The sequence below is a fragment of the Notechis scutatus genome, chromosome Z (assembly GCF_049901735.1).
Source record: "Notechis scutatus isolate UNSWTSFEM ecotype Mainland chromosome Z, rNotScu1.2, whole genome shotgun sequence".
NCBI classification, from domain to species: domain Eukaryota; kingdom Metazoa; phylum Chordata; class Lepidosauria; order Squamata; family Elapidae; genus Notechis; species Notechis scutatus.
The window spans coordinates 140504080-140528363 of NC_142025.1; the positions used below are offsets into that span (position 1 = coordinate 140504080).

At 40.7% G+C, this 24284-nt stretch overlaps 2 protein-coding genes across 3 annotated transcripts; both read right to left on the minus strand.

The window, feature by feature from the left end:
• Positions 1-241: 241 nt before the first annotated feature.
• On the minus strand, positions 242-2293 carry LOC113422520 (olfactory receptor 10AG1-like). The gene has a single exon (XM_026683521.2). The coding sequence runs from the start codon at positions 2291-2293 to the stop codon at positions 1343-1345; it is 951 nt and encodes a 316-aa protein (XP_026539306.1). The 3' UTR covers positions 242-1342.
• Positions 242-19502, minus strand: LOC113422519 (zinc-binding protein A33-like). 2 transcript variants are annotated; one of them, XM_087946895.1, is made up of 7 exons: positions 18599-19502; positions 15921-16016; positions 14676-14910; positions 8788-8812; positions 7439-7563; positions 4655-5216; positions 242-2317 (listed from the first exon to the last, which is right to left on the minus strand). In XM_087946895.1, the coding sequence occupies exons 1-6, from the start codon at positions 19034-19036 to the stop codon at positions 4666-4668; spliced, it is 1470 nt and encodes a 489-aa protein (XP_087803021.1). In that variant the 5' UTR covers positions 19037-19502; the 3' UTR covers positions 242-2317; positions 4655-4665. The 2 variants fall into 2 exon arrangements, with proteins under 2 accessions (XP_087803021.1, XP_087803020.1); XM_087946894.1 differs by lacking the exon at positions 14676-14910 and having other exon boundaries at positions 8788-8810; positions 18599-19501.
• Between the last annotated feature and the right edge of the window lie 4782 nt (positions 19503-24284).

The window sequence follows — 24284 nt, forward strand, 5'->3', positions numbered from 1 at the left end:
GATTGCATGCACTTCAAGTGCTTGGCAACATAGATGAATTTATTATTATTTGCAGCGCCCCATGGTCATGTGGCCGTGTTTTATTTTATTTTATTTTTTCCAACATTTTTTTTTTTATTTTTAACAACAAACATAAACAAACACAAACACAAAACAACAAATAAAACCTTCTTTCAGTTGTACAGTGTCTCGGTTGGTACATATTTCTTGTGCACGATATCAATAGTCTTTTCCTCTTGAATTTAAATTTGTATTCATGTTATATTAATCAACTTTCCATGTCATATTATATTATTATTATATCATTGTTAGACTTTAATTGCAAATTCACATTATTCTTTTCGAGCCCACTTCAATATGTGGCCGTTTTTATGATGGTTTTGCCAACAAGCAGCATTTCCACTAAATAATGGGTTCGTTTAATAATCGTGATGTTTGCTGTGCAATCACCATAAAAAGACTGTAAAATTGGGTCTGTTGTGTGACTGATCTGTTGAACAATCAAAATTATGACTTAGAACCATAATGAGCAGGTTCCACTACAGCTATAGGTTGAGGGCTACCTGAAATGGGTTACTTTGTCTTAGACTATCCTTGTTTCCCAGTATGCACTCTACACCTCCTAATATCTTTTCCCAGCCAATCAGCATTCCTTGGATTTTGAGCCATGGCTGAGCTGAAAGTTCTTAAGGTTACCTGGAGGTTTATCTGTTTCATCAGGGTCAAGAAGGCTCCACACCCATTTGCACCACTCAGGTGACCTTAACAACTCATTAAAAGAATGCAAATGACCAGCTGTCTGCAAGGAATATAAACCCTTTTATTCCCCACCATCCAGTCAGAGCTGAAGAAGCTTCTTAGATGAGAAGCAAAACATCTTTAAAGAAAACCAGAAAGTTCAGTTGCCTCTCGAAAAAGCTCCTTTGGGTATCACATTAATTCAATCCAGATTAAAACTAGCATTAAAATAAATAGATAGTGCTTTCTTGACTGTGTAATAGAAGTGGTTTATCCTTGCTTGCTTTCAGGAAATTTGTTTTTTGTTTTTCCAGTCTACAGTCTTGGGACTTCCAATGCTTTTCCATCCAAAAGCTAACCAAGGCTGATCCTCTGATATCTAACTAGATGGGGCTACTTACTGAGGATACTCCACTGTTTCTAGATTGCAATTATTCGGATTATTTATCTGGTCAGGGAGTAACAACCAACCAACATTTATATATTTGTCTCAGCAGAGGTACAAAAACATAACAATGTAGGTGATAACTAGTTTTGGTCAGAAAAAAACATTCACAGTATAATTATATAGACCTCACAGGATAAGGAACCATTCCAATAACAATCACTTTTGATCTTCTCCAGAGCATAGTTTATTACTCATCATTCTTCTCAAAGCCACCTTAACTTCCTTGTTCCTCAAGCTGTAGATTATGGGGTTCAACATGGATGTCACCACTGTGTAGAACAGGGCCAGCAGTTTGTCACTCTCAGCTGAATAGCTGGATTTGGGCCGAAGGTATGTGATGATGCCTGACCCGTAAAATAGTGAGACCACAATGAGGTGAGAGGAACAGGTGGAGAAAGCTTTCCGACGGCCCTCAGCAGATGAGATCTTCAGAATAGAGATGACAATATAGACATAAGAGATCAGGATCAGTAGGAAAGGTGTGGTAATAAAAAGGACAGCCACCATGTATACAGCAATTACATTTCTGGAGGTGTCACCGCAAGCCAGCGTCAAGAGTGGGGGGATGTCACAGAAGAAGTGGTTGATCTTATTAGGGCCACAGAAGGTCAAGCTAAAGACATAGTTGGTCTGACCCAGCCCCACCACCAATCCTACTGACCAGGAGGCCACAGAGAGCTGGATGCAGACTGTTGGGCTCATGATAATGCTATAACGCAAGGGGTTACAGATTGCCACATAGCGGTCGTAAGCCATGGCAGCAAGCAGACAGCATTCTGTTATTCCAAACAAGGTGAAGAAATACATCTGAGTAGCACAACCCCAGAGAGCTATCTTCTTCCCCTGCTCTGACATCAAGCTTGCTAGCATCTTAGGAACAATGGAGGTGGTGTAGCATATTTCTAGGAGGGATAGGTTAGTCAAGAAAAAGTACATGGGAGTATGAAGGACCGCATTGAGCCTGATCACCGTGGTGATGATAGTATTTCCAGCAAGGGACATGCCATACATGGAGAAAACCAGAACGAAGAGGAGCACCTGCAATTGCGGCCGTACAGAAAACCCAGCAAAGATGAACTCGGTCACAAGAAAAGAGTAGTTGGACATAATTCATATCAGACGATGACTCATCTGCAGAACATAAGAGAAAACAAAGAATCACCAATGGAAAAATTATCTGTCTCTTTGTTTGCTGCTGCTGTTCAATAGAAAGATGGACTTATCTCCTTGGTGGTAACACCCTCTGATTTCTCACCCTAGTTATAGAGTAATCGCACAAAAGTGAGGAGGAAACAAGGTTGCTACGTGCAGCACGCACAGAGAGAGACACAGAGAGAGAGACAGAGACAGAGTGAGTGTGTAAAGAGAGAAAACAAAGAGACAGAGAGAGACAGAGACAGAGACAAGAGAGAGACAGAGACAGATAGACAGACAGAGACAGGGAGAGTGGAGAGAGAAGAGAGAGACAGAGACAGACAAGAGAGAGACAGAGAGAGAAACGGAGAGAGAGAGAGAGACAGAGAGAGAGAGACAAGAAAGAGAGAGAAGAGACAGAGATGGAGAGAGAGAGAGAAACAGACAGAGACAGAGAGACAGAGACAGATGCACACGCACACACAGACACAGACAGAGAGACAGAGAGAGACAGAGAACCCAATTGTACTTTATTTACTTATTTAAAACAAACCATGGCTTGATGCAATATATATATCCAGTTGTATCTATTCCTAAATAAATCTAGATTTCCTAATTCTCCCACTTCCTTTTAAGCCACGGTACCACTTTGAGGGGTTTCTGTTATTTATAAAAAGAGAATAAATTGTCACCTGCAAATTAACTTCAGTTCATTCTACTGGATATTGGAGGACAACTTACATAAATGATAAGGCTAAATGTACAGATCCCATCATAGGCATCTCCCAAAGTTTTTCAAAGGAAGGACTTGGATAGTCTAACTTGAATCCAAAAAGAAAAATCTCTAACTTAAAACCAATAGACCATAAGCAGAATTATGTGGAGTTCAGCAGGATCGAAATAGTCGTAGTAAATAAAAAATTTAAAACTTAAGATGAATATATGTGTTTGGATACACAAAATATTGATATTGACTTATTCCATATAGCAAATCACGATCTCCTACAAATTCCCATTGAATCACTATGAAGTTCTGCAGATGCACTTCAGGATGGAATGTTTGCCATCACAAGCAGTGAAGTGCAAAAAATCATTCCAGCATCTTGGAATGAAAAGAAAATGATTGTTTTATCTGAGATTCTATCAAACAAGTCTCTCTCAAATGGGCTTTCATGAACAATTTCAAACAGCACAACTAAGGTATTTTGGAACCTAAAAAAAACTTTTTAAGTATTTTTTTCATCCTGAAATTATATTAAAAAATTAAGACAATCTATTCACTCTATTCACAAACACTTACCTTTGCACTTATCTTTGAAAATCTGATCCAATCTATTATCAAAGAAGAAAATCTGTGGTTGGCTCAACCAGTATCTTTCTATATTGCTGCGTTCCCCATGAGGCTTCCCCAGTGAACACATATACTTTCTCTCCCAGAAGTAATGACAAGTTCCCCTAAGTGTTTGGGTTCCTTAGATACTTTTCAAAACACAAACTTTTTTTTTTTGAGCAATCAGAATGCTATTATTGTTTGATTTGTAGGACTGAAAAAATCCACTTCCTTTTAAGGAGAATGAACCGCATCTGCTGCCTATGTGAAACTTCTAGTTTCTCAAAATGTCTTCTAAATGAAGACATGTCATCTGCTAAACACAAATTTCAAGGCATTAATATGCAGATTGAGAGGGGAAAAATAGACAAGAAATGCTGGTCCCATAAAATAGGAACTTGGATTGACTTAATTCAATGTCATACATGAGAGCACAAGGTTTTCAAATGGAATGCAGTGAACTTACGGTTGAAACAGGGATTGTTAAGTATAGTCCAGGAGTCTCCAAACTCGGCAACTTTAAGACTTGTGGACTTCAACTCTCAGAATTCCCTAGCCAGCATGGTTGGTTGAGGAATTCTGGGAGTTGAAGTTCACAAGTCTTAAAGTTGCTGAGTTTGGAGACCACCGGTAGAGTCAAAGGTTAAGAAAGCTAGTCTGCAGAAGAACATCCATTGTAACTAGACCTAATCTCAAAACTTTCTACAGAGCCCCTCAAAACCTGCTGATTGATTGTGTTTGAATTTGTGGGAATATTTATTTATTTATATTTCACATTTCTGAACCTCCCATCTCCCTCAAACAAGGACTCTGGGCGGTATACGATGTAACATTGTCACTTCTTAAATGTTTTTTTTCCCTATATATGGAAAAGTTCAAGCCAACTTTCATGTGGTCCCATGAATAGGCTCAGTTCCACCAAGTTTCAACCGCGTGGCATGTTAGGCATTTTCAGACTATTCACAACTGAAATAAAAGTCAATGCAGAGCCCAATAACTCTTACATTAGTCCTTGCTAGATCCGTGGGCACAGGAGGCAGAGAGGTGCACCGTTCAGGCCATCTTTGTTGACCCCGGGACTAAACATGGGATACAGGCACTCGGAGAAGGCACCCATAAAGGTGTAGATGTGGTTCATGGTGTCAGCATCGTAAAAAGAGACTTGTCCTCCTTCATAATCCAAATAGACCCCTACTTTCTGAGGCTTGATCTTGAGGAACAACTGCTTGGAGGGAGAGTCAAGGGCCTTGTATTCACTGCCATTCCTTAGCCAAATGGCCCAAAAACCATTGCTGGGCTTGACAGTCACTTTGGCCTCCTTCCTGTTCACCGACTCCTTGGCCACCCCAATATCCCAGCTGGTTTTATTTCCAACTTCTACTTCCCAATAATGGCATCCTGAAGTAAAGCCCTCAGCACCCAGCACACATACAGTCTTGCTAAATCTTTCTGGACCATCGGGGACCACTTCTTCGGGATTATCTTCCAAGCGTACTGTGTCAAGATCCTTGGAGAGCACAAGGTTAGGATGGTTGGTGGCAGGATCCAATGTTATAGGGAAAGGGACTGTTTGGGAGGAGAAAAATAAGAGGGTTATCTCTATTTGACAACTTTGGAAACATTCCCCCTAAGAAGATGTAAAACAAAAAACCTCAAAGTCTATGCCAAGTAGACAATTCAAATTCACATCAGTTTTCAGCAATGCCAACCAACAACTCCTGTTATAGTCCTGCTAAAATCTAGACAAATTTCAGTAAATTTGAAATCTATTGCTTCCACCCCCAGAGTTCTAATTTGGTAACTATAAGTAGTCCTCAACTTATAACCATTTGTTTAGTGACCATTCGAAGTTACAACAGCACTGAATAAGGTAAACTATGGTCATTTTTCACACTTACAACCGCTGCAGCATCCCCGTAATCATGTGATAAAAATTCAGGTGCTTGGCAACCAGTTCATACTTATGACAGTTGCCATGTCCTGGGGTTATGTGATCACTTTTGACGACCTCCTGGCAAGCAAAGTCAATGGGGAAACTAGATTCACTTAACAACGTTGTATTAATTTAACAACTACAGTGATTCACTTAACAACTGCAGCAAGTAGAATGGAGCAAAACTCACTTAGCAAAAGAAATTTGGGGCTCATTAGTGGTCATAAGTCAAGGACTACCTGGAACTTTATTAGTTGGTATGTCTCTGGACACACACATGATTTTTTCAGCTTTCTAATTGATGAGATGGTATGGTATGGTATGGTATGGTATGGTATGGTATGGTATGGTATGGTATGGTATGGTATGGTACCCAAATTCCCTGAAGGTATCTTCTCCAAGTTCTACAAGGTGATGCCTTCCTGCATGATTCTCTCCTTGAAATGATTCTTTAGTGATGGTGTCCAAGAAGAAGCCAAACACTTGCAAAGGAACAAAAGAATAACCTTCAACAAAAGTCTGGCAGAATAAGTAAAACAAATATCATTTTAAAAAACATTTTATATGGAATACAGAGTCGGAAGAGGCTTCAAAGGTCTTCTAGTCAACTCCCTGGTAATATATAACAGAGTTGGAAGGGACCTTATAGGTCATCTAGTCCAATCCCCCTGCCCAAGCAGGAGACCCTACACCATTTCTGACAGATGGCAGTCCAGTCTCTACTTGAAAACCTCCACTGATGAAGCTCCCACAACTTCTGAAGGCAATTACTGTTCCATTGGCTGATTGTTCTCACTGTCAGAAAATTTGTCCTTATTTCTAGGCTGAATCTCTCCTTGATCAGCTTCCATCCATTATTCCTTGCTTTGGAAAATAGTTGACTCCCTCCTCTCTGTGGCAGCCCCTCAAATATTGGGACACTGCTATCATACCTTTCTGGTACCATTTCTTAATCAATGTTACAATCCTCTTCCATAAAGATGGAAACAAATTCTGAAGAGGGAAGGAAGGTGGGATCTTCCTTCCGAAGAGCTGCGATGAGTTATACCTCACTCGTTCCCATGAAATTTTTACCTTTTTCCTCCCAATTATGTGAACTAAATTACAGCAAAAGATGACACCAGGATGAAGGTCAGTTTTTGAGCCTGACATCCTCAACCTGCTTCCACCCACGGGTTGGGCACTAGTATTCCCATCATCCATAAACATTAAGCACAATGTTATGCTCCTTGGCAGCTGCTTATCATAATTCTTTCCAGCCACAATTTTTTCAGAGTTCATCTGAGCAGCATGTTTTGAACTGAAAAGAATGGGCTTTGCAACCATTTCAGCTACTGAACTGTTTAGATCCAGGGTGTACACTAAGGATGAAAGGATTTTTTTTTAAATTTCTTTTCTAACAGATTTCCTATGTTCTGGAAAAGAGGTGTGCCCTTTCAATGACAATAGAGAGGCTTGCATCTGTCTATTTTTGTAACAGCTTCCTGAATCTTTTATCAGCCTGGGAACTGACCCGTTATCTGCAGTTGATGAGAGTTGTAATCCACAATATCGGGAGAGACCCGTTTCAGACAAGGCTGCAGCTTAACTTAATACTCTAACCACAGATCCAAAGCTCTGTTATCGGCTGAAGAGGCTTTCAGGAAAGCCTTGATGACCGCAGAAGAAGTTCCTGAAGGCCTCTGACAGTGAAAAGGAGGCTGGGGGCGAGGAGCACAAGTGAGGTTTGTCAGTAGATGACATCCCCCCAAAATAAGACCTGGTGCCATTTTTGATGGCAAAAAAAAATTAAAATAAGACAGGGTCTTATTTTGGGGGAAACACAGTATCAATGCTGTTCCCCCATGATACTCACAAGGTCTTAAGGCCAGCAACATCTCTCTCCAGACCATGTACTGAATAGGCCCTTTAAATTGACCTAAATTGAAGTCACGAGAAATCACAGGCAACGGACTTGCCTTGTCTTCACCGGGACAGTATCTGCAAAGACAGAAAAATCAACAAGTTTGTGCAATGCCACAGCTTGATCTTGATCACCATCTGGTGGCTATATCTGGGAATTTCTGAGTCTTTCAATATTACCTTTCCTTCCATTTAAAATGATGCACCGAAGAAATTTGATTACTAGTATTATTAGTATTAGTATTGTTGTTGTTGTTAATTCATTAAACATGAAGCTCAGTCAACTGAATATTTAAAAATGTATAACAAATATCATTGATTGGCATTGATGGTTGATAATAGGTTGCTGCCAGCATCCTAAGTATCCAAGTATGTCATATCTAAGTATGTTCTGAGTAGCACAGTTTTTTGCAGTTCTGCTGGTATTATTGCAGGAAGCTGCAATTACTTAACTATTTTGTAAAATTCTTGGACATGGTACCTAGTGCCCTGATGACAATGTGTATCACTGTTACATGTTTCATCCATAATCGCATAATTTCGAGGTTGCAATATCTTGTGATTTTTTTTCCAGTTCTTTTTCTTCGACTCTGCCGTCTCCTAGTACAGCGATATCAATAAATTGTACACTTCAATTTTCAACAACTATGATATCTGGCGTGTTTTGTTCCAAATGATACATTATTGTTGTTGTTGTTGGGTAGTAGTAGTAGTATTTTGTGCTTTCAAGTCAACATTGACTTCTGGCAACTGACTGTATAGGTCACTGCAATTTTCCTGACAAGGTTTCAGAAGTTGTTTGCCTTTGCCTCTTTCCTAGGGCTGAGAGAGAGTGACTGGCCAAGGACCCAGCTACTTTGTGCCTAACTAGGACTAGAATTTATTAATTTGTTAAATTTATTTGCCAGCTATCTTCACAGTCTCCAATTTTCTAATCTGGTGCCTTAACCTCTACATCAGACTTGCTCTGTTGAGCAGTCATTTTATCCTCATAACATCTTGCAAGGATGCTCCGAGATTTGCTCACAATTAATATATTTGGGCATATCCTTGAATCTGGAATCAGAGGCAGCAGGAATCAGTAATGAAAACAGCCAGTGTCGTGCTGATATATTCTACTGATTCAAGGAAGAGCACAGAGCACTTCAGCTCACAACTGGGGGAAAGCCCCAAGCCAGACAAAGTACAGAGGACAGTGACTTTATAGTAGTTATTATAGATAAGCCAAATTAAAGTAGCTCAACAGAAGGCCTCAACCCAATTTATAAAGGACCAACAGAACATCAAGACACTGGTACTCACTTTTCTATGAAGGCTTTGATATCCTGTGGAAGGAAATAGTAAGAATGATCAGAGAAAGGCCAGCTGTTAAAAATAGTTTCCTGTATTCTTTAGCCCAGGGGTCCCCAACCACCGGTCCGCGGACCGGTACCGGTCCGTGGAACAAGTCCTACCGGGCCGCTGGTTTGCTGGGCGCCGCCATCTTTTTTTGATGAAAAGCTTCCGGTGAGCTTTTCCGGGTAGAAAGCCATTTCTACCCGGAAAAGCTCACGGAGCAGCGCGCCATCTTTTTGATGAAAAATGCTTCCGGTGAGGTCACCGGAAGCACTTTTTCATCAAAAAGATGGCGACGCCCAGCTAATGCCGGTACCGGGCCGCGCCATAAAAAAGGTTGGGGATACCGGGCCACGGCATAAGAAAGGTTGGGGATCACTGCTTTAGCCCATTACTTTAAACTTTAGCCCAGAATTCATCTAATGGAAGAAAGAGGAATGCCACCATCTTTCCCATTGAATCATGAAATCATAGGGCTCTTGAAGATCTTCTAGTCCAACACCTCTAGCCAGAGTAGGAATTCCTAAACCATCCTCGATTAATGTTTGTCCAACCATTGCTTGCAAACCTGCAATGACGGAGCTCCATAACTCCAAAGGACAACCGTTAAGTGCTCTTATGGTGAGGAAATGTTCTCCTTATTTTGAGTTTGGTTGTTTCCATATACTGTAAAGCTTCCACCCACTGGTTCTTCTACCCTTGGCGCCTATGGAGAATGAATCCATACCCTCTTCCCTGTAACAGCTTTTGAAGTGTTTGAAGATAGATTAGTGGAGAGTAAATATCCTTTTTGACAGGAAGACCACACAACTGAGGGAGACTTGGTTAGATGGCAACTTCCTAATGCCCAGGTAGATTATTTGGAAAGGAAATACTAAGTTGGCTTAAAGGTTGGCCCTGCTGATAAATGCATTGTGACAGTAGCCTGGTTGCAAAACCGGAAAGGCTTGAGTTAGATACAAGAAAACCTGCATGTGATCTTGAATAGTGGAGATAGACAGGTAGTCCTTGACTTATAGCAATAGCACTTAGGCTTATGTACCGCTTCACAGTGCTTTACAGCCCTCTCTAAGCAGTTTTGCAGAGTCAACATATTGCCCACAACAATCAGGGTCCTCATTTTACTGACCTCGGAAGGACGGAAGGCTGAGTCAACCTTTGAGCTGGTGAGGATCGAACTGCTGAACTGCTGGCAGCCAGCAGTCAGCAGAAGTAGCTTGCAGTACTGCACTCTAACCACTGCGTCACCAGTGACATAATTAGAACTGTAAAATTCATTAAGTGATGTGAACACTACGTGTGGCATCATGTGGCCACACCCAATAGCATAACTTTTTCCCCCTCCTGGTCATTAAGTGAGACATCATGTGACCACAAGTTTTATTTATTTATTTATTTGATTTGTCAATCGCTTACAAAATAATAGGTATAAGTATATACATAGTTATGAATATATGAAATGGGTACATATAAGAAAAATAAAAGAAACAATAGGACAGGGACGGTAGGCACGTTGGTGCGCTTATGCACGCCCCCTACAGACCTCTTAGGAAAGGGGTGAGGTCAATAGCAGACAGTCTAAGGTTAAAGTTTTTGGGGTTTGGGGAAGAAACCACAGAGCCAGGTAGAGTATTCCAGACATTGACCACTCTGTTGCTGAAGTCGTATTTCCTGCAATCAAGTTTGGTGTGATTAACCTTGAGTTTGTATCTATTGTGTGCTCTTGTATTGTTATGGTTGAAGCTGAAGTATTCATTGACAGGTAAGTCATTGCAATGTATGATTTTATATACCATACTTAGATCAGACCGAAGACGGCATAATTCAAGGTTTTCTAGGTCTAGAATTTCAAGTCTGGTGGCATAAGGTATTCTACAATGAGTAGAGGAGTGGAGAACTGTTCTTGTGAAATATTTCTGGACTTTCTCAACTGTGCTAATATCAGATACATAATGTGGGTTCCAGACTGATGAGCTGTATTCGAGTATTGGTCTAGCAAATGTTTTGTATGCTCTAGTTATTAGTGTAATATTACCAGAGAAAAAGCTATGTAGGATTAGGTTAACAACTCTTAATGCCTTTTTGGCTAGGTAGTTACAGTGGGCTCTAGCACTTAGATCATTAGAGATGAGAACTCCAAGGTCCTTGACAGAGTTTGGATCATCAACAAGTCTTGACTATTCAGCTTGTATTTTATTTTCTGATTTTTTTTTTGCCAATATGTAAGACAGAGCATTTATTTGTTGAGATTTGAAGTTGCCATTTGTTTGACCATTCTGATACATAGTCAAGATCTTTTTGAAGGGTAGCAGTATTGTCTGTGGTATTGAACAGCTTTACATCATCAGTGAAGAGAACGCAGTTGCTCTTAATATGATCACAGAGGTCATTTATGTAGAGTATGAAGAGAGTTGGTCCTAGAACACTGCCTTGGGGGACACCACTATTGATAGGTACAGACTTTGATAGGACACTCCCAATTTTGACCATTTGTTGTCTGTTTGACAGGAATGCTTCTATCCAGTTATGCAGGTGTCCAGAGATACCATAAGATTTTAGTTTTAGGAACAGTTTGTCATGTACCACTAAATCAAAGGCTTTACAGAAGTCTATGTAGATTGTGTCTATTGTTTTGCCCTAATCGAGTTGTGTAGTCCATATGTTTTTGCAGTGTAAGAGTTGCAGATTACAGGATAATTTTTTTCTGAAACCAAATTGTTTATTGAAGAGTAGGTTGTTTGTCTCTAAGTGGAGGATAATAGATTGGTTAATAATTGATTCCATGACTTGACAGGTGACGCAGCATAAGGAGATTGGTCTGTAATTTTCAACTAGGCTGGGGTCTCCCTTTTTGAAGATGGGGATGACCGTGGCTTGTGACCATAGGTTAGGCAAGGAACTGGTCCTGAAGGATTTTTCAAAGATTATGCTCAGAGGTTCTGCTATGGCAGTAGATAGCTTTTTTAAGAAGTAGGCACATATTCCATCCGGTCCAATAGATAGAGATGGTTTTAGATTGCGTAGTGCTTTTTCAACATTGTCTTCTGTAAAATCGATATGTATTAGATCATTGTAGATTTCTGTGGTTCGGCTAGGAAATACTGGGCATGATCCATTGCTGTTTACAAATACTGAGCCAAAGAATGTGTTAAAGATGTTGGCTTTAATGGTGTGCTCATTGCAGTCTTTACCATTAGGTCCTATCAAGGGTGGGATGGACCTTGAGTCTTTTAGTTTGTTGTTTACAAAATTGTAAAAAGTCCGGGTGGAATTGGTGCATAGAAGGTTTTCCTCTTGTTTAATGTGATAATTGGTACATTCAGTCTTTATCTGGTGGAATAAATTTTTGTATCGGCTTTTGAAATTGGCAACGTGACCAGATTTGTTTTTCCGCCAGAGTGATCTCTTTTTGGATTGAAGTTTCCTTATTGTTATGGGTAATCTGTTTTTTTTGGGGGGGGGGGAGTTGTTTTTGGTACATATAGTTTGATGACTCTTTTGACTCCAAGTAAAAATATGTTGTAATGGTCTTCAACAGTATTGTATCCAGTGAATAGAGATTGCCAATCAAGGGATGAGAGATCATTGTCTATAAGATCATAGTTGCCTTTTTTGAAGTTATAATTGGGGATTACGTCATTGTGATTATTTTTGTGTGGACGTATGTTGAGACAAAAGTCAATCATATTGTGGTCACTGTTGGAAAAGGGTTATTTAGTTTGCATTCCATAAATTAAATTCAAACTATTGCAGAAGATAAGATCGAGGCAGTTGTTTAGTCTAGTATTGTTGGTTATTAGTTGTTCCAGTCCCAGGTTTGTTACAGTATTGTAGAAGATTGCATGTATGGGTTCAGTTGTACATTCGTTTAGGGTCCAGTCAATATGAGGTAGATTGAAGTCACCAAGAAAGAAAAAGCATGTGGGCAGGATGTTGCCCATGTTAGTAGTGAATTTAGCTTGTTTACATGTTTGATGTCATAATCATAAGGTGCTCTGTAACATAGTAAGAATCGAAATGTGATATTTAAGGATAGTTCACAGATGATGGTCTTAGGAAGAGCAAGCTCCTGGGTAACTTGGATGTTTTTTAGATGTAAGAACTTTTTATAGAAGATAGCAACACCACCTCCTCTACGAATTTCACAATCTGATCGGTAAACATGATAGTCTCCTACTGTGGTAATAGAGTCAGGGAGAGATGTGTTGAGCCATGTTTCACAGGCAAATATGATGTCAAATTTAGCCATATTTAGTAAGAGAAATTCAGGTATTGTATTCACAAGGCTTCTTGCATTGAGTAGCTTGCATTTAAGGCCAGCAGTAGTTGGAATTGAGGTAGTTAGGGGCATGCGTGCCCAGTCTTGGGTGATGGTGGATTGGTTGAGGTAGGGTTGTGATTGAATGTTAAAGCTGAGTTGCGGGTTGTGTGACTTACTTTTGATACAGTCAGCATGGTAGTCAATGTCCAGGTCCTTTTCTCCATTGTCTAGACATTTTTTGAGTTCAGTGCAGAGTACATGGGAGCGGGCACATTGCTGTATGGTTAGGTCAGGGCGAGAACGGAGGTTCTTATGGTTGGTGTTGTTTTTGGCAAGTGAATTTATAGTATAAATGAATTTACATTTGCTTGATTCATTTTTGCAAATGACCCTGCAGAAGCATGGGGCCACAGGGCCATCTCTGTTTTTGAGCTCTTGGCCAATGGAGGAAATGTCAAGTATTTCATCAGGGGAGATCATTGATGCTTGATAATCACTGATGATGTTTCAGACAGTTGTGATGTCCTCATTGTCATTGATGTCCTCTAGATCAAATAAGATGGCATTTGGACATTTCCGTTCATGCTCAACAGCTTCTCTGATGAGGATTGGGATATCATTATTTGTCTGATTTATGTTTTTTTGTGAATTGGGTTGTGGATTGGGTTGTAGTTGTTGGGTAGAGATGTGGTTTGTAGTTATTGGATGTTCAGGTTTTTGCGTTGTGTCTTTTTTTCCAAGGTTGGATAATCTTTCTTTTAAGGCATCCAGGGATGCTACTATGGTGTCAATCGTGTTTCAATGGTATCAACTCTTTCCAACAGATCCAGTTTGGGTCTGCATGATTTGCAGAGAAAGTTGCAACTTTCCCCCATTGACTTTACTTGTCTGAAGCTGGCTGGGAAGATGGCAGTTGGCAATCACATGTCTCTGGGATACTGCAATAATCATAAATGGCAGCTGGTTGGCAAGGGACCACATAGCATTCCTGTGACTGCAAGGTTGCTGCAACCGTTGTAATTGTGAGGACCAAATGGTAAGTTATTTTTTCAGCATCATTGTAACTTTGAACAGTTGCTATGAGCCTCTGTGGCACAGTGATTAGAGTGCAGTACTGCAGGCTGACTGCTGTCTGACTGCAGTTTGGCAGTTTGAATCCCACCAGGCTTAAGGTTGACCCAGTCTTCCATCCTTCTGAGGTCGGTAAAATGAGGACCCAGATAGTTGGGGGTGATATGCTAACTCTTAGAGAGGATTGTAAAGCACTGTAGAGAGGGTTGGAAAGCACTATAAAGTGGTATATAAGTCTAAGTACTATTGCTAACTCTGCCCACTGCCAGGAGTTTGATCCTGACCAACTCAAGGTTGACTCAGCTTTCCATCCTTCCAAGGTGGGTAAAATGAGGACCCAGATTGTTGGGGGCTTAGAAACTGCTTAGAGAGGGCTGTATAGCACTGTGAAGCAGTGTATAAGTCTAAGGGCTATTGCTATTGCTAAACGAATGGTCATAAGTTGAGCCCTACCTGTAAGAGAAAGACACATACACACTTAGACAGACAAATGCAGGTATGGCTTGAGAAATGCACTGACCTTTTAGGAAGCTATCAGAGTCCGGTGCCATTGCAAGCCGAGCCTGGATCTTAGCTATTTGCTCGTTGGCTGTGCGGATCTGCTCTTGGCTGTTTCTTTGGTTCCTGTCCAGTTCACTAAGCAGCAGCTTCTCCTCCCTCTGAATCTCTCTGATCAATGCAGATTCCTTCTCCTGAAGCCACTGATGGAGCTCCGTGAACTGGGCAGAGACATTTTGCTCCAGACACAGCCGTTGGGCCTCGGGAGGAGAAGGAAGAAGAAGGCGTAAGATTCCCACCATCTCTGCTTTTAGAAACTACTGTTTATCAAGAAGGCCCCTTCGAGTTGCCCTGTGGTGTAGTTTAGTGGAAAATAAGGTCAAGTCTCCGACTAGTCAAGCTCTGTTTCCAGTCACGTGGAACTGTCTGTGACATTTATTTGGATTTTTTAAAACCTGCTGTTAGGTTTCTTTATAACTTTTCTGTCTAATCTGATAGTTTTAGTGGTTCCCCCATCAGACACTAACCAGCCTCAATCATGTGTATCTCTCCATTCATTCATTCATCCATCCATCCATCCATCTACCTACCTACCTACTAGTATCTATCTACCTACCTATCTATCTACCTATCTCTATCTATCTGTCTATTATCTAGCTAGCTAGCTATCTTCCTACCTATCTACCAATCCATGTGTCTGTCTGTCTGTCTGTCTGTCTGTCTGTCTATCTATCTATCTATCTATCTATCTATTCACCTCTATCTCATTTATGGACTAATTTTATTGATAATTTAAATTTGTATTTCCCAAACTGGGCAATTTTGAGATGTGTGGACTGCAATTCCCAGAATTTCCCAGCCTATACTGATTTTGACTGTATGATCTCTGTATATATATTCCCTATTTATGACCCTATAATCCCTTAATTCAGGGTAGGCCAACTACTAGATTGAATTGAGCATTTACTGGCCAGATGCCCTTCCTCACACCACGTGGAATTTGCAGAATATATTTTCTCTTTGTGCCCTAGGAGAGAAAGGTCTGCTACTACCTAGAATCAAACTCTCAACCTTCCAAGTGGGAGGTGAGCATCTTCACTACTAGGCCATCACACCACTCAACTCTATATCTGCATAACATTAAAAGATTAATTTGGCACCAGTGCATTATCTCTACCATTAGTTTCATTTGCCTTCTAAAACACCACTGATGGCTGAGCATGTCAAAAATTCGCTCAATAGATTCAGCAGCATGGAAGATTCGACTTACTGTTATTTCTGGAAGTTTCTGGGACTTCTGCTCTTCAACGGATCTTTCTGCTTGGATTTTGGATTCCAGCTGGGTTTGAGATGCTGTTAAGATCCCCTGAAGGCAAGCAGAGATACCACAAGATAGAACCAGATTACAGTAACTCGTTCACAGTTATTGCTCTTCTGAGGTCAATGAAAACAGATGTCAGAAAAAACAAACTGCCATCATCAAAGTAGAAACATAATTTGCACTGGAGTCCAGATCTTATAGGGACTCTCCACCTTGGACACTATAGATAGTCTTCTGCTTACAACCACAATAGAGCCCAAAATTTCTGTTACTAAGTTGCTTGTTCACTGAACTTTCTCCTGTTTTATGACTTTCTTGCCACAGTTGTTAAGTGAATCGTTACGGTTGTTAAGTTAGTAACATGGTTGTTAAGTGGCTTCCCCATTGACTTTGCTTGTCAGAAGGTCACAAAAGATTATCACAGGACCCCAGGAACACTGCAACCGTCATAAGTATGAGTCAGTTGCCAAGTGTCTGAATTTGACTCCATAACCACGGGGATGCTGCAATGGTCGTAAGTGTGAAAAATGGTAAGTGTGAAAAAAATTCCCACAGATGAGCAAAGCACAGTCAGTGCTGGGTGTGGTGGCCAAAGGTTACATGGTGAAGAATGTACCAAGGGACTGAAACAAAATCACATGTCACCTTTTTATAGTGCTGTTGTAACTTTAACTAGCCATTAAACAATTGGCGGTAAGTCAAGGAATACCTGCATATTGGAAAAAATAACCCTCTTGCATTCATGTATTCACACACAGGACAAAATAATTCCATTTCATTCTGCATACAGTTTGCAAAATTGGAAACACACATGCTTTCATTTGGGCAGTTTACCCCAAGACATTACCCCAAGACATTTACCCCTAAGTGCATTAGCACTTAGACTTATATACTTTGGGGATCTTCTAGTCTAGCTCCCTGCTCAAGCAGGAGACACTTGCCTATACCATTTCAGACAAGTGGCTGTCCAGTCTGTTCTTTAAAAACCTCCAGTGATGTAGCAACTTCTAGTGGCAAGCTGTTCCACTGGTTAATTGTTCTCCCTGTTAGGAAGTTTTTCCTTAATTCCAGGTTCTTTATCTCCTTGGTTAGTTTCCATCCATTGTTCCTTGTCTTGTCTTCTGGTGCTTTGGAAAATAACTTGACACCCCCCCCCTTCTTTTTTGTGGCAGCCCCTCTGCTATCATGCTATACAGCCCTCTCTAAGAGTCAGCATCTTGGTTCCAACAATCTGGAACCTCATTATACCAACCTCAGAAGGAAGGAAGGCTGAGTCAACCTGAAGCTGGTCAGGAAAAATGTTTGTGCCTGGAATATTTTGCTCATTTTTCAACTATGTTAGAGATTATATATGTGGTATCTGGATGGACACTCAGAACTCATCTTTCAAAAAAAAAAAATCTTTCGAATATGAAGAGAAGGACCAGGGGAGACATGACAGCAGTGTTCCAATATTTATGGGGCTGCCACAGAGAGGAAGAGGTCAAGCTATTTTCCAAAGCACTTGAAAGCCAGACAAGGAATAATGGATGGAAACTGAACAAGGAGAGATTTAACCTGGAAATAAGGAGATTTTTTCTGACAGTGAGAACAATCACCCAATGGAACAGCTTGCCCTCGGAAGTTGTGGGAGCGCCATCACTTGAGACTTCAAGAAGAGATTGGACAGCCATTTGTCAGAAATGGTGTAGAGTCTCCTGCTTGGGCGGGGGGTTGGACTAGATGACCTACAAGGTCCCTCCCAAATCTGATTATCTGTATCTAACCAGCCGATGTGGCACCTGCCTTTTTCTGGCTTCTTCTCAGGGTTTAGAAGAGTTTTTCTTGTGATTATTTAAATAATAATAATCATCTCCCAACATGTAGTAAGTTCCCAATGTTCAATATGCAGCAAAGGAGAAGAGGTGAATAAAGCAAATGTGGATTTCCCACAGATGAGCAAAGCACAGTCAGTGCTGGGTGTGGTGGCCAAAGGTTAGCTTACATGGTGAAGAATGTACCAAGGGACTGAAACAAAATCACATCCAGTATGGATTGTTTGTCCGGAGTTGTGCAACAGGAGCTCAAAGTTTGTGAATAATTGTTTTTTTAAACCGAAGGAAAAGTATGAGCAATCAGTTGCAGAGGCATGTGAGAAGCGTATTAATAAACCGATCATTGGACCGAACCCAACACAAATTGCAATATTTCAATCTACTGTTAAGTAATTCTCAGTTGTGCAGCAAATGATTAGTGTGTGTCTTTTTTTAAAAAAAAAAAAAACCTGACATATACAAAGGTAGTGTGGAAGACTCACCCTCTTCTCGTTATACCTGCTTTGTGAGTTAACAGTTGTATACAAAAAAGGATGGGAAAAGCTCAAATAGGTATCTATAGCTTACAATAGCACAGTTCTATTAGGACTAATTGTAATATTCTGAATGCACATGAATAAAACAAGAAAGTTTCCAGAGTCCCCTTCTTTATTTTGTATGCTCTAGTTAGTAGTGTAATATTACCAGAGAAAAAGCTACGTAAGATTAGGTTAACAACTCTTAATATCTTCTCATTTTCCATCAGCAACCTCAAGAACATCTGTTGTGGACCCCTCTTCCTAGTCACCGAGCCCACAAGCCCCTTCTACTGACCTTGAAGTGCTCTACAGCTTCAGCTAGAGGGAGACACTGATGACCCCAGTGGTCTGGTTGCAAAGCTCTCACCAGGCACCCATCTTCAGTACAAAACAGCTTGTCCCCCTGCATCTCCTCATCATCTTCATCACCGTTGGTCTCCTCACCACCAGGCTGAACCAAAAGAGATTCCTGGGCTTTGCCAGCCAATTGTCCCAACACCCTATTAGGTGTATATTTGCCACCGGGAATCTCACGCCGACACTCTGGGCAAGTAGGAAGTGTTGGGGGCATGTTCTCCTCATGGTTGTTAGGGATCTCAGCCCAGAACCGTGTGATACAGACCTGGCAATAGTTGTGCCCGCATTCCAGTATGACAGGATCTGAAAACAGCTCCAGGCAAATAGAACAGCTCAGATCCTCAGCAAAACATTCTATGCCTGTTGGGGCAGCCATGGAGGAAAGAAAACCTTTCCCAAATCAGAAAAGGATAGAATTTATTTTATAGCTCCTTCCTGTCTCCTAAGAGGAATTCAACCCTTGCTGGTTTTTCTGGGCTTTCGTTCCTTCGTCCTTACTTCCTCATTTTCTTTCCCTTCTTGGTGCTTTTTTTAAAAAAGTATTCCATTTGTTAATAAAACCGATTTTAAATAAAGGTAAACAAAATGACAGTAAAGCCAGTCTCCTTTGCAAAGCTTGTTCCTGCCTTGTCTTTCAAAATAGGGTTCTCTTAATGGATTCTTCTCATCCAGTCAACCCTGCCCAGACAAGTCTCAGCATACCTTCTGAAGAATTCTCGATTGTTTTTAAAAGGTTTCCCACTGAAGCCACACCTTGAATCTGATCATTGTCTGTAATCTCTTCCTCTTTGCACCACCCCATCTATAAGACTGCCTTTTTACACAAACTGAGGGATGGACGTATGGATGAATGGATGGACGGACAGACGAATGGATGGATGGATGGATGAGATAGATAGATAGATGATAGATAGATAGATGATAGATAGATGATAGATAGATAGATAGATAGATAGATAGATAGATAGATAGATAGATAGACAGACAGACGGATGATAGGAAGGAAGGAAGGAAGGAAGGAAGGAAGGAAGGAAGGAAGGAAGAAAGAAAGAAAGAAAGAAAGAAAGAAAGAAAGAAAGAAAGAAAGAAAGAAAGAAAGAAAGAAAGAAAGAAAGAAAGAAAGAAAGAAAGAAAGAAAGAAAGAAAGAAAAACCATTATTGGCCAGAAATGCAAGACTTTTAAATATATAGGTAGTCCTCAACTTATGACTATAATGGAGCCTAGTATTTCCACTGTATGTCATGATGGTTGCAAATCAAGGCACCCATGTAAACAATCAAATAGAATGTAGCAATCTTAAAGTGAATGTTACTGTCATTAATTGGTCATTAAGCAAATATCATGATTGTTAAATAAGCCCATTGCTGCAATGGATGTTTTTTAACCAGAAACCAGAAATAGACACAATCATGCAAATTGAGACTTTTTTCTCATTTTCCAATCTCCTATTGGATAAAATAGGTTTGCCTTCTGATGGCTTGATTGACTCATTGACCATGTGCTTCACATTACAACCATGATTACTTGCCTAACAACTCTCATAAAACAATTGTAAAATTGAATCCAATCACCTGGTGCCTCGATTTATGACCAAAATCCCAGTCCCAATTGTGGTCATAAATCAAGGATTACTGGTAACTTAGAGCAGTGCTTTTCAGCCTTAGCAATTTCAAGACTGCCTCCCAGAAAGGCTGATTTCAAGCATAAAAAGGAGATTCTGTCTCTTTGGTTTGTCATCTCAATTCTGTACAAGGAAGAAAGCACAGTTGGGAAAAGTAAAGAATGAGTAATCAGGCCTCACCCAAGGAAGGGAAATGTCTTAATCAATACCCTGTGCTTAATCTCTCTCATGTAAGGAAACCCATTGTTTGTTTTCTCCTTGGGATTAGTTTTAAGAGGCTTCTGATCAGTTGACCCTTCTAGGCATAAACGTTGTTGATTCTAGAGATGAATCAGTCAAAAGAAAGTAGAGCAAGAGATTATTGTGGGACTTCTTCACTCGGTTCCACTTTTCCCCCTTGGCCTTTGGTGGGGGAGGAAGATTCAAAACCTTAGACTGAGAGGAAGATCTCTCACTTCAACCTGCTTCTCTTTCTGGATTGTTTTTTTAAAAAATATATGTTTACGAGGTGCTCTCTGTGCTTGGTTGTTTTCTTGAAGATATTTCATTATCTATGCTAGGTAATATCATCAGTACTAGTAAGGAATGGGGTGGCTTGCCCTGGTGGGAGAGATCTTGGAAGGCTATTTACTGTTAGCTTGTTTGGCAATTCTTTGATTGGGAGGTTGTTTACTTTTTTATTGTTGGTCTGGTGTTAATCTTGGTGTAATTCATTTGATTGACATTGACAGGGCAAATTACCACAATATAAACTGAGAGTAAACCCCACTCCTTACTAGCACTGATGATGTTACCTAGTTTGGGTAATGAAACATCTACAAGAAAATAATTAAACTCAAGAGCACCAAAACCTGTGAGCTACATATACTTTCCTTTATTGATATCTGTTTATCTCTAGTTCCAGAATGCAGGTTTTGTATTTGAATGTTCCACCATTACAGTATTGTCATCACGGTTCAATGGAGCACTGCAATAGGCTAATACCCATCCCATGGACTGCCATTTTATATTTCTAAAATGTGGGGAAAATAGGAGGTGCAAGTTTGATGTTTGCTGTGTTATTTGTGTGTGTGTGTGTATAGATAGATAGATATACACATACATACATACATATACATACATGCATACATACATTCTCCTATCTTTATTATTTTTCAAATAATACAGCAAACATACCCAACCCACCTTCCCCCTACTATTTTCTTCACAACAATAACCCTGTGAGGTAAGATGGGCTACAAGGGAGTGATTGGCCAAGGTCACCTTTCATAGTTAAGGTGGAACTAGAACTCCCACTCTACCAGTGATTGTCTCAAGTCACTCAGCTGGCTTTCATGGCTAAGGAAGGACTTGAACTCCCACTCTCTTGCTTTCTAGCCTGGCGCCTTAACCAGTAGACCAAACTGACCTTGGGATTCAATGATTCACTAATAAAAAAGCAGGAAATTCTCTCAACTGGTGCCAATATTTTTACTGTATTGCTTTTGGGCAGAACCCATTATTTCTTTTAAGCTTCTTTTGAAAAGATTGGGAGAACAAAAACCGGAAGGAAAGGCGAGGCACAAAGTACTCCCGAAAGAATCATCTCTATTCCTGACCATGTTTTAAATTCTAGCTATACAATATTAGAACTACACAACTTCTGAAAGTTGTACGGCTTGGGTATCAAGGATGGACATTCCCAGAAGTAATGAAATATGTACAAGGTTCTATCCTAAAGCACTCTCATAAGTTATCTTTGCAATATTTGTAGAAAATGTACCAGTATTTATCTTGGGTTTCTTCTTGTTTGTTTTTAAAATGTCTGGGTGTTGTTGTTTTTTTGGTCTGCTTCTCAAAAATGAGAAATGGTGACAGGTATCTAGCAAGCACCATGAGTTGAAGGTGTTCAGAAACACATGCTTTCCATAACTTTCCTTCACTGGTGTTTTTCTGACATTTGGATCACAACTCCCATCACCCTCAGTGGCCACACTATCATAAGATCATTCGACTTGTATAAACATGAGGGAAGCATGTTGATTGCTAGAGGGCAATTTTTTCAATTTCCTTCTTTCCCTCCCTCCCTCCTTCCATCTATCCATCCATCTCACATAGTCAATCACTTGACTCTGTAACCTGAGCTCTCTTGCACAATACTTGACCAGAGTGGAAATCAGATAACAGATAATCAGAGTTGGAAGGGACCTTGTAGGTCATCTAGTCCAACCCCCTGCCCTACACCATTTCTGACAGATGGGAGTCCAATCTCTTCTTGAAAGTTTCAAGTGATGGTGTTCCCAACAACTTCCGAGGGCAAGCTTTTCCATCGGCTGATTGTTCTCACTGTCAGAAAGTTTCTGCTTTAGAAAATAGCTTGAGCCCCTCCTCTCTGTGGCAGCCCCTCAAATATTGGAACACAGCTATCATGTCTCCCCTGGTCCTTCTCTTCACTAGACTAGCCAAGCACAGTTCCTGTAACCGTTCTTCATGTTTTAGTCTCCAGTCCCCAATCATCCTGGTTGCTCTTCTCTGTACTTTTTCTGGAGTCTCAACATCTTCTTATAGTGTGGTGACCAAAACTGGATGCAGTACTCTAGGTGTGGTCTTACTAAGGCTTTATAGAGTGGTATTAATGCCTCACTTGATCTTGACTGTATCCCTCTGTTAATGCAATTTAGGATTGCATTCGCTTTTTTTGGCTGCTGCTGCACACTGCTGGCTCATATTTAGCTGGTTCTCCATTAAGACTCGAAGATCCCTCTCACAGTTACTACTATTAAGCCTGGATTTACGTGTATATATGTGTACTTTTGGTTTTTCTGTGAAGTGAAACTTTGCACACTAAATTTGACCACATATAAAGCCAATTTTGCCAGCACACAGAGCTTTAACCGACACATCCCCCTGCGGTGCTTTTGAGAAAAAATCCAAAGCATTGCATTGCATGAGAATTTTGCACCAAGTTACTTGAAGCTCTTCAAGCTTTATTCAAAGTCTTTATCCTGCTGCTGTGTCAACACCAATAAAAGGGCTCCACCTCAAATGTTGTAATGCTTCAAAACATGAGACACTTCCAACTGCGATCTTATTGGCATTCAAAGCTTTGGTTGGGAAATATGCATATTTCTCTGAAATGAAAAGCTTCAGTTTTTGATCAGACATATCTGATGTACAGAAAAAGCTCAAAGCAAGGGAATTGGGAGCCCTGAGCAAAGTTATTTGTTTTCTGTCCATAACTTGTTGAGGAGTCGGAAGAAATATTTATTCGATTTATATTTTGATTTGCTACCAAGAACTAAAGGACGGTTTGGGAAGTCTGGGAGTTGAAGTCCACACATCTTAAAAGTTGCCAGGTTTGAAAAACACTGCTTTAGATGGAGACTGATCAGGCTAGGATTGGGATACCCATCTAAAACAATTGCAGATAAAAAAAATATATGACGTTTTAGAGAATAGAATAGAGCTAGAAGGGACCTTGGAGGTCTTCTAGTCCAGCCCCCCCTGCTCAAGCAGAACTTATAACATTTCAGATCAGTGACTGTCTAGTCCGCATGTTGGCAACCCATCACTCTGGAGCCGCATGCGTCTCTTTCGGCCCTCTGCTGTGGCTCCTGATGCCTGCCATGCGCAGCACTGTGAACGTTAGCCCGCTTCACAATGGGGGAGACGCGGTCCCCTCCTCCTCCTGGAGCCCATTACAATGCAGAGCCACAATGTGTCCCTCCCCACTTGTCCCTGGCAACAGCAGCGACATTATCCATGGCAGTGCAGGATGGGCCAGTGTCTCAGGGCAGAGTAGGTCACATGTCCAGCACCAACCAAGGCAGGAAGTAGCCACCCACCATTTCCTGCTGCAGTCAGGCAGCGAGAGAGAAACAGATTTGGCTCGATTCGGCTCCGTCTGCTATCCCTCTCTCCACCTTTGCTCAGATTTGCAAGGATGCAGCCAAGCGTCTTCGGGGTGCCTAGGGACTATATTTTCCAGCCACATTGGACCAAGTTGCAGGATGTGTATGTGTG